Source organism: Lutra lutra, chromosome 3 (genome assembly GCF_902655055.1).
Source record: "Lutra lutra chromosome 3, mLutLut1.2, whole genome shotgun sequence".
Classification (NCBI taxonomy): Eukaryota; Metazoa; Chordata; class Mammalia; order Carnivora; family Mustelidae; genus Lutra; species Lutra lutra.
The window spans coordinates 146,110,395-146,122,471 of NC_062280.1; the positions used below are offsets into that span (position 1 = coordinate 146,110,395).

General features: G+C 45.7%; 1 protein-coding gene across 5 annotated transcripts in view; it reads left to right on the top strand.

Moving 5' to 3' along the window:
- ENOX1 (ecto-NOX disulfide-thiol exchanger 1) overlaps positions 1-12,077 on the top strand; it is a 571,933-nt gene that overhangs the window by 460,556 nt on the left and 99,300 nt on the right. For all 5 annotated transcript variants that reach the window (XM_047723525.1, XM_047723524.1, XM_047723527.1 and 2 more), the window contains one exon: positions 7,947-8,131. In XM_047723525.1, the coding sequence (XP_047579481.1) occupies positions 7,947-8,131 (185 nt within the window). The remainder of the gene's footprint in view (positions 1-7,946; positions 8,132-12,077) is intronic.

Sequence of the window (12,077 nt, forward strand, 5' to 3'; positions counted from 1 at the left end):
GACCCTCTCCCCACCTTCTTCAGGAAAGAGGCTCTCTCGGCAGTCCTCCGCAGCCAGAAGCCTCCTCTCCCTTGGGCCTCCTTCCACACCACATGGTAGAGAGAGCCCCTACTGGCTGCCACCACGTCCACATGTTCTTCCTGCAGCTGGCTGGGGAGGTGCTGAGGTCAAGTGGGGCTGTGCCTGGCCCAGAGAAAGCTACAATTTGCAGGGCTCGCTGATAGGTGCTTGCCTAAGGCCTTGAAACGCATCCCTCAGCCCACAGAGCACCTTTCCACAGTATTTTAAATGGCAGACTTCTGCTATCGAAGGAAGTGGGCAAGCTTCTTTCCTTTGCTTATTTTCTCCTGAGGACACTGAGGGGGAGTTGGGAGCAGCATCAGAGGATAATAAGTTTGGTGGCAAAGCAGGAAGGCTTGATGTCAATTCTCAGTAGTGTCTGCACCCAGCGGCTCCTGCCGGCTGCCATGGCTGCCACAGACCCCTTCGTTAGGAAGAGCTGTATGCAGGGAGAAACAGAGCATTTCTCTTTTTTTCCAGAGTCACCTGCTGCCCGTTGTGCCTCCAGACTCACATTTAAGCCATAGTAATAACAGGATCTAGCTTACCTGCACTCTCCAAATTACCCTTATTCCAGTGGCCTCACACAAAGATGGAAATAGACACCACATTGTGCTTCTGTTTAGCTCTCCCTAATAGTAGCTAATGTGCAGACTATAATGCACACTGCAAATATAAAATGTTATGTCAATGCTAAGTTGTAATAATAATAATCCTGCAAAAATGAAGCAGAAGGAATTTCCGTGAGCAATTTGAGGAAGATTGCTGCTTCCGCGGTGATACAGGTGTTATTGAAAAACAGATCGATTACAGTTTGTCGGGACCGTAGGAGGCTGGCTGGCAGGAGCCTGGCCGTGTGGCAGGTGGCCGCCGTGCCTTTCAGTTCCGAGCCAGGACACTGGAGGAGCCCACACCTTCCCCTGGTTCGCTGAGGGTGGGCCTGGGCCTTGTCTTGGGGCTTCTGCTGCCCATTCAGAGGAGGTCTTGGGGACAGGACCCTTTGAGAAGGGAGGTTTCCACCACCTGCGCTCTACCAAAAGGCTCATGCTGCAGTAACAGCGCAAGTGAGGTCAGACGGGCGGGGGGCAGCTAACTTTGGTCCTTGAGAGACCCCAAGATCAGCATGAGTGGGATGGACTCAGTCCTCTCACGGGAGCCTTATTAACTGACTGCGGCTCAAGAGCTCAGCAGTTAGCGACTGTCAGCGTGGTCATCTTGGAGGAGAGAGACACAGAGCAGGAGGAGGATCCCTACGTGGTGTGAGCCAGAGGGGTCCTTCCTCAGCGACTCTCCCGCAGAAGATACATGTGTGTCTACTTTAAATAGAGGCTCAAGCAGAACACTCCCCAAACCTTGCCACAATGGACTGCTCTTTCTCTTTTAGCAACAAAGTTGCTGTGAGGGTGGTGTCCTTGGTTTCCCCGCTCTCTCCTGCACCAGCTCTGAGCTACACCTGGGCTACCCCAGTCCCGTACTAGAGGTTCTGGAGTCACACGTGCTGAGTGTAAGCCCTGCACCACCGCCAGCTGCTCAGCCCCTGTCTCTCAAACCCAGCTCCATCGACCTGTAGAACAGAAACAGTAATTCTGTTCACTAAGATTGTGCAGGTGAAATGCTTAGCCCGTAGCCTGGCATGTCAGAATGGTTAGCTATTACCACCACCATTGCTGTTGCTCTGCTGTTGCTACTTTTATTTGGGGGAGATGGGGAAAGGAGTGCTCTCGCCCTCACTTCATGAGGAGGTGCTCAGGGCATAGGAATGGGACTGGGGCGGGACAGCCCTCCCTGGTGCAGAGCATGGAAGGTCAAGGAAGGTCAAGGAAGGAAACTGGAACGACAAGCCAAGCATGTGGTTCCTTCAGAATCTGTCCACGCAAGTCAACCATTGCCCCAATTCAGGAACCAAGAGAATGAGTGAGTGCCAGTCTGAGCAGCAGTTCTCAAAGGGTGCTCCCTGCCTCCACAGCACCAGCACCCCCCGAGAAACTGGAGGAATGCAGTTTCTCAGGCTTCGTCCCGGACACACCAAATTGCCAACTCTGGGGGTAGGGCCCAGAAGTCTGGGTCTCTGCATGCCCACCAGGGGATCCTAATGTAAGCCATTACCGGCATTAGACGAACACCAGCTATTTCATTAGTAAGTCTCACATTTTCAGGGGTTTAACAGCAACAAAAAGTTTATTCTTGAGCACAGAAGAGTTCAAAGCAGATATGCTTGGTCTTTGGCACCTTTCTTCCTTATGGTAATTCAAAGATCCAGGCCCATTCCAGCAGCGGGACGAGACGGATTATTCAGAAGACACACATGACTCCCTTATGCCCCACCGGAGAGAAATTCCCGTGGCAGCCTCTGGGGCAGTCACCTCTTGGGAACAGCACTGCACTAAATAAGGAAGGGCATGAGTTTGGGTACCTAGTGTGTGGTCTCTGCAAGCTCCACCCCTCACCCCCGCCCCAGGCAGCCTACAAGAAGAGGTGGGGTGCAGGGAGCCAGGTGGAACCTGGGGAGTAACGAAGTCACCAGCGCACAGGGACTGGTAGGCAGCACGTATGGTGAGGATGTTCTCTGGATTTTGGATCCATCCACATCATCCTGCGTTCCGGACCTATCAGCACAACTGCCTAGCTGGGCAGCAGCTGATGAAATCCTTGGAAGAGACTCTGCATGTAGGAAAGAAACACCCACTTGACAGCACCCTTCCGGCATTCCAGGGGGACATCTGGCAGAGCAGAGGGAGAATGCTAAACACAGAGTTCCCCAAAGAAGCCGAGATGAACAGTCCCTGAGAAATCCAGATATTGTTAGCAATAATATGTTAAAGTGTTTTATTATTTAGTTACATCTCGCCCGAGCATGAAAAAGATATTAACATACTGTCAGCTTACTGGGACATAACCCAAAATAACTTACATTCTTCATATAGTGCTAATTATTTTTCTGAGGCTGGCTCAGGCTAGTAAGAGAGAGATTTCCAGGCTTTCACCAGATTATTTACTTAAAGAAGTTAAGCATGCCACTATCTGTTCCCATGGAAACACAGTAAGTAATCCAGGAGACACAAAGAGGTCACTTTGACCATAATTAATATAAAGAATATTGGTTTCTATAGAATCCAGTAAAGGGTACAGCAAGCTGCTATAATACCTTTAGACCTCTCCTTTCAGCAGTGCAATTTAATCTTGGGATCAATTTCCTACCCTAATGTCACTTTGGTAATTTTAGTAGCCCAGTGCTAATTTTTGAAATGTAATTTAATCTTGGTTAGCAGAGTTTTTCTTACATTGTTATTGCATTTGCGATGCATTTGGAAAATCCAGTAACAGAAGTTTTCTAAGGCCTGAGCAAGTATGAATTGACAACCACACTGGCCTTCCCCTTGTGTATGCTGCAGCTTCTTTTTTTTTTTTTTAAATTAAGATTTGTTTTATTTACTTGTTTGAGAGAGTGAGAGCGCACACATGTGCCTTTGTGCAGAGTGGAGGGGAGAGAATCTAAGCAGAGGCCCCGCTGAATGTAGAGCCCCACAAGGGGCTGGGGGCTCAATCTCACAACCCTGAGATCATGACCTGAGTGGAAATCAAGAGTCAGACGCTTAGCTGACTGAGCCACCCAGGCGTCCAATGCCACAGTTTCTTTACAGAGCCTCTCAGTAACCTGTTGGTTGGTGAATGAACCAATGATAACCCATGAGCACTGCTGGATTCAGAGCACCTTTATAATCACCAGAGGAAGATTTAATTATAGTCAGGAGAGTAGTTTACACTGAAGTCTTAAACTGTATTCTTTTTTTATTATTATTGAAAATTGGCAATCCACATAGGGTGGCTCTTAGCTAAATATTCCACTTATTGAAACGTAGTGCACTCCTCAGGGATTCTTACTAAAAGATGCACACTGTAGTTTGTTTTTAATCCTTACGCTTATTTGAATAGTGAGTTTATTATGCAGTCTCTCAAGGGTAAATTTTATCATAGAAGCTTGATGACACATTTTTCAAAACTGTTTAATACAGTGTCCCAGAAAGAACTAAAGATTTAAAAAAGAAAGAGAGAGAAATGAAAAAGCAGAACTTTCAAGTTTCTGAATTTCTAATATACTGGAAAAAATAATATTAAGGTAGGAATTATCAGGGTTTTGTTTCTTTTAGAAACATAATATAGTGTGTTGCAGGAAGCCTCATCTGAAGGTTACATTCAGGGCTGAGGCATGACATTGAATAATGTGTACAAACAGGTGTCCTGAAGTTAAGTGGAGTCAATACACAATTTCTCACTCTTCAGAAATAACCACTTTGCTGCCACATGAGTAACCATTTTTTTTTTTTTTTTGCAAATATCAAGCTTGAAATCGTTTAATCAGGAATGTAAATTCGTTATATGCCTCAGTTACAAAAACGTTGATGGGATTTGCTATGGTATTGATTTGGGGGGAGGGGGTTGTTACAGAGTTACAACTGCTGTTTTTTTTTTTTTTTTTTTTTTTTTAATATAATGATATCACTGTCCTATTCCAGAAATGCAAACAGCATTGTCTCTTCCTTGGCAGAAACAGTGGTCACTCGGCTCAGCCAAGAATAAGAGCTATCAGCAGTGCCATTCCACAGGCTTCTAAGAAGAGCCCATGAAATAATGGATGGTGCTCTTTCCTATATGTATTTATGTTCAGATAATTTATTTAAATAATGTTGCTGGCACATGCTTTATAGCTGCTTGCATTTTGCTACACAGATTTCAGCGTATCTTGCAGACTATGCAATTCATTTGGAAAATGTAATTTCCATCCCTGCATACTAATCGATTTCTTCACAAACACCTGCTATCAGTTATGATAATAAAAATGCCACTCTAAATTGAAAAAGGGCCAAATAGAGCTTCCTAAGGAAATGACTTAAGTGTCTTTGAATGCTACTAAATGTAGTAATGTGCTTATGTAGTGCCAACACTTTTTCCATCATTTGCATTTTCTGTAATTTTGCCCTATTACAGCATTCCCTCTCAAACGATGCCTCACAGCCATTTCCTTGCGGATTGGTAAACTGAGTTGTCAGGGGTTGGTGTCTCGGGTGTGGACAAGATCTGAAGTTGGGCCGCGTGATGTTAAAAAGCACTAGCTCGGGGCGCCTGGGTGGCTCAGTGGGTTGAGCCACTGCCTTCGGCTCAGGTCATGATCTCAGGGTCCTGGGATCGAGTCCCACGTCGGGCTCTCTGCTCAGCAGGGAGCCTGCTTCCCTTCCTCTCTCTCTGCCTGCCTCTCTACCTACTTGTGATCTCTGTCTGTCAAATAAATAAATAAAATCTTAAAAAAAAAAAAAAAAAAGAAAAAAAAAAAGCACTAGCTCACGCTCCTGGCCATATTCTTGGTCATTTCTGATTTTATACGTCCCTAAAAACTGTAAAATTGGCTGTTCCGTGGTTTTGCACACACATGGACACCAAATACAGTTTCCTCCATTCGTTCTTTTCAGCCTCCAGTTCATTCCACGCACCATTGCCAAACCAATCTTACTAAATCACTGGTTTCATAGTGTCCTTTCACTGCCCAGGCACCTGAAGTGGTTCTGCGCTGGCTGCTGCACTGAATCGGGCTCTCTAGCCTGACTTCTGAGCCTCCATCCCCTCTCATCACCGGACCTGGCTCACCTTTCTCTCCCTGCCTGCAGACCAACACTTGCCTTGTGGATGGAGCTTCTCTCCTTCCTGCCCCAAGTAGTCACCCTCCCTGCCCCAAGCAGTAGCTCTCCCATTCTCCTCCCTGGGCTTTTGCTTAGGCTGAGACATCCTTCCCAGATCCTCGGGCTTCCAGCCTCTGAAGCCCTCTTTTATTATTCTGATCTGTGTCTCCCTTTCTCTTCCCGCAGCTCCTATAGGTCCTTGACACTAAGTTGCCCATTTATTTGTTCGTCAGCCAACATTCACTAAGTTCCTACTATATGCCAGGGATCAGGCTGATCCCTCTTCCCCAGAATGTGTTGGTTTCTTTACAAATGAATCAGTTTCTCATAATCTGAACTGCTTGAGAGAAGAGACCTATTCCGGCTCCTCCTTTTGTGATCCAAGATGCCCAGACAGGCCTGGGCACAGAGTCCGTATGCAGTAAATGCTTGTTGACTAATTGATCCCTGATGGTTTGAGGTAGGGAATTTTCTGGTTAATTGCATGTTCTATTTGATTAGTCTTTCCTATGTACTATACATAATCATTTTGCAAAGCAGAATACCATAAACCACTCAACTATAAAGCTATTATTAACGTAATTTCATGTTTGATACTTGAGGAGAGCATTCACAGGGATTTCAGAGCACCTCTGTGAAGGTCAGTTGTCAGTGTACTGCAACGTGAAGTTAGAACATGCAGGGGCTGACCTCCAGTGCTGTCTGATTGGTTTTGGGAAGTGGGAGGTAGAAATGAGCACACACTGAGAACCCGGCCATACAGTAGGCCTCACATTCTGCCCTTACAGATTGGAAGCCACTTCTTTGAAGAAGTTTCTGTTAAGTTTGAAATTTCTCTTCCGCTTTTATCTTGCTTACAACAGTAGAGCATGAATTTGCCGTGGGAGGGGGAGAAAGTGTGGGATACTGATAGGAGAGTGGAGGAGAGAATTCGCAAGGAGTTTCAAATTAGTAAGAACTAAACACACCCAGACTGGCAAAACAGCCCAGTGACTTGAAAACTGTTCGTGCTACTTTTTTTTTTTTTTTTTTAAGATTTACTTATTTATTTTAAAGAGAGAGAATGAGTTGGGGTAGGAGCAGAGAAAGAGAATCTTTGAGCAGACTCTCCACTGAGCAAGCAGCCTGACATGGGGCTGTATCCCACAATCCATGAGATTATGGCCCGAGCTGAAACCGAGAGTCGGACATTTAACCGACTAAACCACCCAGGTGCCCCAAGACTATTCCTGCTACTTACTTTGTGGGATGAGAAGAGTTCTCTAACTTCTCTGTGCCTCACCTCTGTCACCTGTAAAGAGGGGGATTAAGAGCAGGCTTGATGGGGGGTATAGGGACTTAGTCCAAACAAAGCTCTAGGTTCAGGGCCTGTCACTTGGTATGCGTCCAGCCGACGGTTCTCATCACTGGAGAGGCCAAAAAGCCCTAAGCTGGAAACCATCCTCAGTGTTGTTCGTACCACTCATTCTTTCTTCTTCAGTCTCTGCTGTTTCCGAAGCTCTGAGGTGTGGAGGACCCTGTGTCTCCATCTCTTGGTAAGATGGAGATGTGCGTGAGGTCCAAGTCCACACCTGGGAGTTTTAGGTTTCAAGAATGGGTATTTGAGTAACCACTCAGCCTTGTAGGGACTCAGAGTTTTAATCTGTCTGTGAAACAAATGGAACCAGGTTACCCTTCTGACAGGAGTGAGCAAATAAGCTGTCTGATGTGTCCCAGCCACTGTGAGGGAGGAATGGCGTGCCTGTCAATTCCTCCCTCCCTGGGAGCACTGCCGCTGGCCTCCACCTGTGGAATGGCTGATTGCTAGAGAGAAAGTGGCCCCCAAGCCACCAAGCCAGCCTGCAGAAACAGGACAGTAAAGGGGTTGGGTACGATTGTTGCTTGGAATTGTCAATGCTGTTGCCACTTAGCCACCGTCTGGACTTCTTAGAGCCTCGGATTGGGGGAGAGGTCAAGAGATGGGCCTTTGGAAGGAATTATTCCATGCCCCCAGGAAACATTTCCTCCATAAAACAAGACAAATAGAATAGATAAAAATCCCCAAAGTGGTCATGCCCACCAACTGCAAACTAAAGAGCCCTGGGGCAAGGCCTTTGGGGATGTCTCTGAGCTGGGGCTAATGGTAAGAACTGGGGTGAGAGACTGCCCCTCCCACAAAAGGCCCCCACTGTCAAAGCAGGAAGGTGACTGACTTGAACTCCCTCTGTGTTGCAGCCCTGGCCGCTCAGGCCTATGCTCTCAAGGAGGAGAACGACAGTCTCCGTTGGCAGCTGGATGCCTACAGGAACGAGGTAGAGCTGCTCAAACAAGAGAAGGAACAGCTCTTTCGAACAGAGGAAACTGTCACCAAGGACCAGCAGCTCCAGTTCCTGCAGCAGACCATGCAAGGCATGCAGCAGGTACCAGGCCCAGATCTTGTTCTTTTTGGTCTGAGGGAGTGGGACCTGTGTGTTAAGTGGAAGTGAAATGGCAGCCATTTGCCGGGAAAGGTGAAGGAAAAGAAAGGACAACCAGACACTGAGTCGCAAGGAAAGGAAAGTGCTAGTGGGTGTTGGAGGGCAGAATGTGGAGAAACAGCAAAGCTAAAGAATTATGTTAAAGAAATATGCCCTTGAGGTTGGAAGCTAAGCGAGAGAATCGAGGAGGTGGAGAGGTTTGTGGCTGGAATTCAGCCTCGTGACAAATGGTCAGAAAATCCTTACAGATCATGACGAGGTTGTTTTGTCCTTGAGAACTTCTAAGTTGAAAGCATGCCAGTGGATTTTATGAAGGCATGGTGAGCTTGTTTCCAAGCTCCATGTAAATGTAAACGCTATTGTTTTCACTTCTTCTGGATTATAGTGAGGATCTAGTCGGGTCTCATGAAGATGCTACTGTGCAGAGTTAAGATGTTTATTGATGGAGTGGATGAAGCACCAGAATGGGCAATTTTGGGAACAGGGTGGTGTCTGTGCTTTTGTGAAGGAGCGCCAGACTTCAGCCTCCTACACTGAAGCTAAAGATGTGTCTGTGGAAGTTGTTAGGAAGAGACAGGAGTCACTGGGCAATGGAGGAGGGAGAAGGAGCACAGACTGTGGGGGTGAGGGGTTGAGGGGATGGGAGACCCCAGCACAGCAGATGGAGAATAGAATCAAAGATTCATAGCAGGATCAAGGTCTGAAAATCTCAAGTGACTTGTGACAGAATTATGGTGTTTGAGCCTTCGAGTTGCTTTGGAACAACACGGCATAAATTATTGTCACACGTGGGTATTCTGTATTACCCCTCAGAATGTACAAACCTAACCACTCTTTTCTGGGGGAAAAAACTGTTTTTATTTAAACAAGGGAAATGTAAATAGAATGATGGGCAACCAAACTATATACTAAGTAGGATATTGTTTTAATTCCCTGTCCATATTGACTGCTCTCCAAGATCAGGAGTGTGAATTGCCTACAGAAGTGTCTTAATAATAAGTAACTGCTACAGAAACATTAGCCAAACAGGGAAAAATAATTTAGAGGAAAGGGTATAAAAAAAAGAAAAAAAAAGATGTGCAGACTGAGATAGAAACAAGTTAATGACCAAGTCACAGAAATTATGTCTTAAACATCTCCTGCCATTTTAAAGCCATTTTTGAGTCTTGGCTTTGAGTCCTAACTGGTTGATGTTTCACAGTGTGTGTTAGGCAAATCAGTGCAATTCAGAGGTCAGTGCTCGCCAGGAAAATGTCATTACGGTCCCACTCAGGTCCCTGCGCTTGGAAATGGGTGTAACAGCTGCTGTGCGAGGCTCCCGGGGTTGTCCACATGTCCTGACACTGGGTGTGCCTCAACGCCCCTGCCAGGAGAGCCTGTCTGTCAATCCCCCCAGAGACCGCTATGCCAGGCCAAGACCACGGCTACCATCTCATACCTCATGCAAAGGGCCCTCTTTTCCTCTAGGAAAGTTCACCTCAGTTGCTTTTCCAGTTGATAAAACTGTTATGATGCTCAAAGACTCATGTCTGAAGGCAGTCTGAGGAGATAGGGGGGAGCTCGTCAGTTAGGGAGAAGCACGCTGGGGGGTCAGTGCTGGGTCCTGGGAGCCTGGTCCACACAGGAGCCAAGACGGAGGTCACCACAGAGCTGCAGCCCCTTGGAGGAAGTGTTCGGCTGTTGCAGCCTCTGAGACATTGACAGAATCTTCTTGTCAATAGGAGGTGTACTTCAGTTTTGTTTTGTGGGATTTGATTTCATAGGGTTTGGTTTGAGCAATAGAAATGTGTCGTCTGAGTTCTGGAGGTAAGAAGTGCCAGATCCAGGTGTCGGCTGCGTTGGTTCTGCTGAGGGCTGTGTGGAGAATCTGCTCCCTGTTCTGTCCCCTAGCTTCCGGTGCTTTGCTGGCAGTCTTTGGTGGTCTCTGGTTTGTAGACATATCACCCTGCTTTCTGCCTTCATTTCTCGCTGTGCATGTCAGCATCCACATTCCTGCTTTTTCTAAGGACACGATTTGTATAGGACCGAGGGGCCCATGCTGTTCTAGTGTGACCTCATCTGAACTGATCAGACCTGTAATGACTTTTTTCCAAATAACATCACATTCTGAGGCACAGGGGGCTAGGATTTGAAAATGGAAATTTTGAGGGGACATAATTCAATCACTAATAGCCACATGGTAGGCAAATACACCTGTGGAATGTCAGAGTAATGGACAGAAGCACAGAAGAAGGACTAACGTGGAGCCTGTGGGGAGCTCTGGATTCTTGGACCATAGATAGGAAGCCAACATCCTAGAGGTACATGTAGCTCCTCCTAGTAACGCGGGAAGCACTCCCTCAGTGGCAAGAACTATGATTGTAATTTTTAGTGGTTATTAGGTGGCTGCATGGTAGTCTTTCTGGCAACACAGCTTTAATAATGTTCAAAAATATGTGCTCTTTCGGAGTCAATTTCTACCTTCATATCGTTCTGAATAAATGACCATAATGTGCTCATTTGAGCCCTACCACAAAGGATTCTGCTGATTTTTAAATTTCCTCTCGATCTACCCACTATCCACTTTCTTAATTAGAAAACTGTGATCTCACAGGAAAGTCAACAGCTAGAGGACGGTTAGCCTCCCACACGTTGTTGTTTCAGGAGTTGATCTATGGGAAATTATTTCTGTAACAAATAAAAGAAAATACAGTCTTCACAGCCTTCAAACTAGCCGGCCATTTTTAGAATTGCCCTCAAGTTTAGCCAAAAAGTTTTTACCCTTTCTTCTTTTAGTTCTTTAAAGATATTTTCACTGACATTATAGTTTCTCTTATGTTCATGAAGAAAATGTTATGGGCAGGGGTGCTAAGGCTAAAAACCCTTGGGTGACTTTGGTTGTTTCTGAGTCTACCCCGATATTACATGTGAGCCACCATTTAATATTAGAGATTTCACACAAAAGTAAATAATAGCTTGTATCCATGGTAACACTGTAGCTTTCACCTGATCTTAAGCTGGCAATGAAGTTAACCTATGTCTGCCACAAGGAGAGTGAGTTTGTTGGCTTTCATTTGTATCTTTACGTATACAAGGAAAGGATATACCTATCTTAAACTCTCATTTATCTTCCAATTATCACACTGAATTTATTTACTTATTTTTAAAGATTTTATTTATTTATTTGACAGACAGAGATCTACAAGTAGGCAGAGAGGCAGGGAGAGAGAGAGAGGAGGAAGCAGGCTCCCTGCTGAGCAGAGAGCCTGATGCGGGGCTTGATCCCAGGACCCTGGGATCATGACCCAAGCTGAAGGCAGAGCCACTGAGCCACCCTGGCGCCCCCACACTGAATTTATTGAGGTAAAATTTACATATAATAAAAATATTCTTGTTAGGGCTGCAATTCCATGAATTTTGACGAATTGATCCTCTCATGAAACCACTACCACAATCAATATATAAAATTGTTCTATCACCCCCCCCCCCAAAAAAATTCCCTTATCCCCCTTTTTAGTCAACCCAACTCCCAGCAACCACAGGTTTGTTTTCTACCTTTTATGGTTTTGCCTTTTCCAGAATGTTCTATAAGTGGAAGTATATAGAATGAAGAACTTTCGAGTCTGGCTTGGCTCAGCTAGCACAATGATTTAGACATTCCTGCACATGGCCTAGCCATATGTATCAGTAGTTCATACTGATCAGACTACTGATAGTAGTTTTGACTAAATAGTAGTAAAGAAGAGCCATAATTTGTTTATCTAGTCACCAGTTAATGGACGTATGGGTGGTTTCCTCTTTGGGGCTACGATGAATAAATGTGCTGCAAACATTCACTTACAAACTTTTTGTTTGGAATAAATTTTCATTCCACTTTGGTAAATACCTAGGACTAGAACTGCTGGGTCAT